This window comes from Psittacula echo (genome assembly GCF_963264785.1).
Source record: "Psittacula echo genome assembly, chromosome: 6".
Lineage (NCBI taxonomy): Eukaryota > Metazoa > Chordata > Aves > Psittaciformes > Psittacidae > Psittacula > Psittacula echo.
The window spans coordinates 19,320,678-19,326,677 of NC_137743.1; the positions used below are offsets into that span (position 1 = coordinate 19,320,678).

General features: G+C 38.3%; 1 protein-coding gene across 6 annotated transcripts in view; it reads left to right on the forward strand.

Moving 5' to 3' along the window:
* PANK1 (pantothenate kinase 1) overlaps positions 1-5,698 on the forward strand; it is a 47,097-nt gene extending 41,399 nt beyond the window's left edge. For 5 of the 6 annotated variants that reach the window (XM_080620466.1, XM_080620467.1, XM_080620464.1 and 2 more), the window contains 2 exons: positions 3,568-3,693; positions 5,017-5,698. In XM_080620466.1, coding sequence (XP_080476592.1) covers positions 3,568-3,693; positions 5,017-5,076 — 186 coding nt within the window. In that variant the 3' untranslated portion in view covers positions 5,077-5,698. Of the gene's footprint in view, positions 1-3,567; positions 3,694-3,932; positions 4,071-5,016 lie in introns of those variants that run through there. The other variant, XM_080620469.1, reaches the window with a different exon arrangement.
* Positions 5,699-6,000: the final 302 nt, after the last annotated feature.

The window sequence follows — 6,000 nt, forward strand, 5'->3', positions numbered from 1 at the left end:
TGGAGCCCATCATTGTGTCTGAATCCTGAAGCCTCTCTCTTCCCCCTTCCATTTGTGTCATTTCACATTTTTTTAACTTAAACTTCATCTGTTATTTTATTCCTTGCCCACTGTGTGTCTCTTCAGCATTGCTGTGCTGTTAATTTTTTATCCTGACTCTCCTGAATATCTTTGTATGCCAATACTTGTTATGTTTGTTGCTGATATTCCTCTGTAGAGCAATTTTAAAATATATTGAATAGGATAAATCTTAGTGTCTGCCTCTATCAAATGCCACTGATAACATCCCTTCTTCGTGAAGAGTGGCTACAGACATTATTTTTTTTGGCAATTTGACTCTTTCAGTCAGGATGATTCTCTTTCAGTGTTCTCTTTGCTTTCAGCTTCTTTACAGTGTTGCCTTGTGGCATGGAGTTCAAGCAGCATTGTACAGGGCTATCAAAGCATGGAGAGTTGCAGCAGGGAACTACATGTGATGCTTTCAGAGGAGGAAATGGGCTACTAATGAAACTAATGCTTCTGAGTCACTGTGAAAAAGTTCCTAACATCTTTGTTTTGTGGGCGGGCTTACTTAAAAACTGAACATAATCCACAGAACTTTGTGGAGGAATGTAGATTGATATGTAAAGTATTCTTCATTTTGCAGACAATGTCAAAGTGTAATTTCTCCAACACATGAATTATAAGTTATTTTGTAGCTTTAGAAAATGAAACCTTCATTTAGTAGCTTTACATACTATTAACAAATTCAGACATGGTTCATCATTGCAAGTAAGCTGATTTCCAGAGAGCTTGCTCCCAGGGGCGGGGGGAAGTAATGCTATTGTTTTCTAAATAATCTAGACACCAGAATTGCTTTTGGGTTCTATGGCTCTTACTCTCACCAAGCTTGATGAATGAAATGACTAAATAAGAGATTAAAAAAGCAGTTGAATATGATATATTCTTTTGTGGAGTTTTTCTGTATTAGATTAGGGTTATGGTAAAGCTCACTTTTAAGTTGTCAAAATCAATTTATGCCCTGAAGCATGAGTTTTGATAAGTTGGTTTTAGTTTGTTCGTTGGGGGTTGATTTTTTTTATTTTGTTTTTGGTTTGGGGGGGGGGATTGGGTTTTTTTTGTTGGATGGGGGTTTTTTGGGTGTGTGTTTTGGTTTTGGGTTTTTTCTTTTCAATGCTTGCAGCTTTAATATTGTGTTGAAAATTACTTGCATATGTGCAGAAAAAAATGAGGCTGGGGAATAGATGAAATACTTCGCCTGCAGAACTTCAAAGCAAAGTTTGCTTGCACAAAGTTGGCAGTGGGGTAGAAAAATTCCATGGCTGCACATCATTTGAAGCAGTCTATCTTAGGCACAGCAGAACTGCATAAAGGAAACCAATCTCCCTGGTTTATACTTTTCTTACTAGCAAAACATGTAAGTTGCATCTGAATGAGGCTTCTTGCAAAAACACGTGCAGGAGGGTATTTTTTATTGCATCTTTGATACAGATTCCCCTATTCAATTATATTGGAAATACATGTGTATACTATATTGAAGCTGTATTATAGCTTTCTTCTGCAGAGTAGTTGAACAAGTTAGCAAGACCCTACAAAGTGAAAGAGTGTTTTCCATGACGTTGTAATTTGGTCAGCTTAGTCATTCTGTCACTATCAGTTCATCAGTTTAAGACTTCTTTCTTTCAGCTTTGAATGTTTCAGCAGTGAACAATTTAAAAGTAAATTGGCAAGACTCCCTTAAGAGATGAAAGTAGCATTTCTTCATTTTTTGACTCCTGAAATATGCCAAAGCTGGTTTTAGTTCAGTTCAAAACCCTAGAAAACTTTCAACATAATTTTTAACCTAGTGAAGTCAAGCAATGTTGGAAAATAAAATTGATACAAAATTTGCATGTTGATATATACTCTGCTATTCTAGTAGGTATGACTAGTATTTTTACATTGAAAATTTTCGGTGATTTCTGTATGCAGTGTTAGGTATTCAGTGTTGGATTTTTGGTAACAGTAGCTTGTGTGCATTCAGCAAAAAATACAAATTCATGAAAATGAAATCCAAATGTAGACTCTAATAAATTTGATGGCATTGCATTATAGGCAATTAATTAGTTACATGTCTCTCCTTTGTCAGAAATTACTTCAGAGACAAAACTGCCTTGTCAGAGGATGCAAAGTGCTCTCGGCCCTGTTTAATAGCAGCCTATTGAAAATTGAGAAGTTCTTATTTTCAGTCGTAAAGGTCCTATGAAGAAGTATGAATGTGTTCTGTGTGGCTGCAGAGTCTATGGGGATAGATGACTCTAAACCTGAATTATTTAAAGTTTGTGTTGATGTTTGGTTTGAGGACAATCAGACATGTAACTCAGTCATCAGAGACTGGATGAATGAATGATTACATCTGGCTATTAACACTCTCCAATACTGAATATTCAAGTGAGGATGTTCTCTGTGGTGTCACATGCACAGTACCGGACATGACAAAACTGTGGTCTGCAGGGAAAGTGATTGCTGCAGAGCCAAGTGTTAGGCTTTATAGAGCTGAATGAACATAGAGAAGCAACAGTTGGTAATTCTAGCCTGTGCAGATTTTTGATGGTAATTTTCAGCAGAGGACTCTTGAAGACACATTTGTAGAGCTCCTTCAGGACTCCTGTAAAAGCTGGTCTCCAGGATGGCCTTATGGCCTCCTACTGAGTCTTCTAGACAGATTTTATTGTATGGTGAACATCATATGGTACACCTATTCAGAATGCAAGTATGGTTTTGTGTATAGCAGACAAAAGTGGGCTTGAGAAGATAGTTATGGGCATTGTTTAAGCACCAGAACTGTTGCTTACATGCGCTGATGTGCGTACAGGTAATGATAGTGTGTGGCTTTCTTACTGACAGTGTAGTGCTGATTGTTCTAAAATCTTAAGCTTGTGTATGAAAACTGAGTACAAGTGAGCTTTGAAACAAAGGAATGCAATATATTCAAATATCATGTTGGCCATGTTTCACTTGCTTTTTGAAAATGGAACCACAGTCCAGATAATAGATAATGAAAGATGCTTCTTCCCATGTGTAATGTAATCCTTCTTGGATATCCTTCAGAGGTTGTCCATCTGGATTTAATAATCATAGTCATCACTGAAAAGTTGCCTCATTTAACAAATGGGGGAAAGATGTCTTCAGTGCAGCCATGTCATAGTCATATATGATTTAAAAATACCCCTCCTATACACACCCCCCCACACATACCCAAAAAAACCCCAACCAACCACAACCCCTCAACCCCCCAAAATACAAGACACTCATAGCCCTGTTCATGTTGGGATGGCCATGAGCTTTTAAGCAAATATTCACCATATGCACCATCTGTGATACCAGCCTCTCACTTTCTTTGGATAAAACTCTTATTTTTTTTCGCTTGCAAAATCTCTACTTAGCTGTAATTAATTTTCAGTCTGGAGAATTTAAATGTTACCTAAAATTCCCATTTAACTTCATAGTGAAGGTAGAAGTACATGTTGGCTGAGTCAAATAATGTAGCTGAATATGATTTTTCTGGTCTACTTTTCAATTTTACAGAACATCGACAAGGTGGTTTTTGTTGGCAACTTTCTCAGAATTAATATGATTTCTATGAAGGTGCTAGCATATGCAATGGATTATTGGTCCAAGGGACAGCTGAAAGCTCTGTTTTTGGAACATGAGGTAAGGAAATACATGTCAAACTTTCCTTTGTAACTCAAAAAATCTTGTGGTTCTTGGTGAAGTTAAGGAGGAGAGTTTCAATGCTGTTGCTTTGAAGTGAATGCACAAACTTAAATTCAGCATCAATATAATTACAAATTCATTTGAAAATATCCCTTAACTCCCTGGCTTGATCGCTAATCTTGTGGTATTTGTTGCTAAACATTGCACATCTCTTTATTTTTGCTCTCTGACCCTAGTTACCAGCAGTGTTCTTTGGTATGGTCTGGTATATAAATCTGAACTAGAACTAATGTTGGGCAGAGAAGAGATTCAGAGCAGCCCTGCAAAGAAGGACTTGGGGGTGTTGGTCGATGAAAAAATGAACATGAGCCGGCTTCAGTGTGCACTTGCAGCCCAGAAAGCCAACCATATCCTGGGCTGCATCAAAAGGAGTGTGACCAGCAGGTCGAAGGAGGTGATCCTGCCCCTCTACTCTGCTCTCGTGGGACCTCACTTGGAGTCTTGTGTGCAGTTCTGGTGTCCTCAACATAAAAAGGACATGGAACTGTTGGAACAAGTGCAGAGGAGGGCCACGAGGATGATCAGGGGACTGGAGCACCTCCCGTATGAAGAGAGGCTGAGAAAGTTGGGGCTGTTCAACCTGGAGAAGAGAAGGCTGCGTGGAGACCTCATAGCAGCCTTCCAGTATCTGAAGGGGGCCTACAAGGATGCTGGGGCGGGACTATTCACTAGGGACTGTAGTGACAGGACAAGGGGTAACGGGTTCAGACTTAAACAAGGGAAGTTTAGATTGGATCTAAGGAAGAAATTCTTTACTGTAAGGGTGGTGAGGCACTGGAATGGGTTGCCCAGGGAGGTTGTGAGTGCTCCATCCTTGGCGGTGTTCAAGGCCAGGTTGGATGAGGCCTTGGGTGACATGGTTTAGTGTGGGGTGTCCCTGCCCATGGCAGGGGGGTTGGAACTAGATGATCTTAAGGTCCTTTCCAACCCTAACTATTCTATGATTCTATGTTTTAAGCATAATTTTGAGATGAATATCAGATGGATATGTTCATAATGGAAATTGCCCTATTTCAATCCAGCATCATTATAGGGGTTCTGTAGTTCTTTCTTTTTTGACCATTTTGGACAACTGTGTGAGATGTTTCATGGTATAAGGCCTTTTGTTGGACAAGATCATACTAAAGTAAATACTTGGCACAGCAGTATTATAAGAAAGATCTTTAAATTGCCTTAACAGAACTAAAGACTTTACATGCTCATGCTTATGTCTTATTTTGGGATTTGATTGGTTTTGTTTTGCCTTTGCCTTGTTTAAAGGGTTATTTTGGAGCTGTTGGGGCTCTTCTAGAATTGCTTAAAATGACAGATGATCAATGATGAAAGCTGTCTGAAGGAGATTCCTACTGCAGATGCTGCTGGATGAGAGTGAAAGCCACTACAAGGATGGAAATGAAGCCATTATGGTAGTTCTACCTGCTGGATTTGTAAATAATTTAAAATTCTTTTAGCTGATCTTTAACTTCTGGGTTTTGAGCTTATACTTAAGAATTCATACTGGGAATAATGAGAATTTTTTTCTGTACACTGTATTTTTTAGGGGAAAAATGTGCAAAGCGGCCAAACATGCAGATTTTATGGATTTATTTTAAAAAGCAGATACTGTTTAATATAGAACCTATGATAGGAGGCATCTGCTTTTCTTCTGGGGTTTACTGATTAGTGTGGTAATTATGACTTCATTTAGTAATCACTCTAGGAGATTTTTTTATCTTATTTTCATGACGTTTCATGATTTGTTCTTGGTTTCAAATGAAACTACAAAGCTGATGCATTTTACTGTGAAAGCTAGTCATTGATTTTGTTTGCCTTTCCTTTCCTTATTAGATGAGACACTTTCTTATTTAACATTTTCCCTGCTCCCCCCCCCCCCCCCCCCCAAAAAATAAATTTACAAACTTTCTGTGGCTACATGGGTTTCTTGTCAAGACTGTGAGAAAACTTGGTGGGGCAGGGGGTTTAAGATTATAATGTTTTCAGTGGTCATGACTTGCAGCAGGAACAGAGTGCTAACTGGTTTTGCAGGACTAATTCTCTCCTATGTTAAAAACTTTAAACAAGATGTGAACTAAAATCACAATTATTTGCTTGACACTAAAATGAAATCCTGTTCCTGTTGAAAATCTCTGATTTATACAAGGAGTACTATAGTACAGATGTTATTTATATGGTACATACTTGGTGTTAGATGACAAAGGGAGGAGTTTGTTTTCATTTATTTGAAGAATTTTCTGTAGTCTGTAA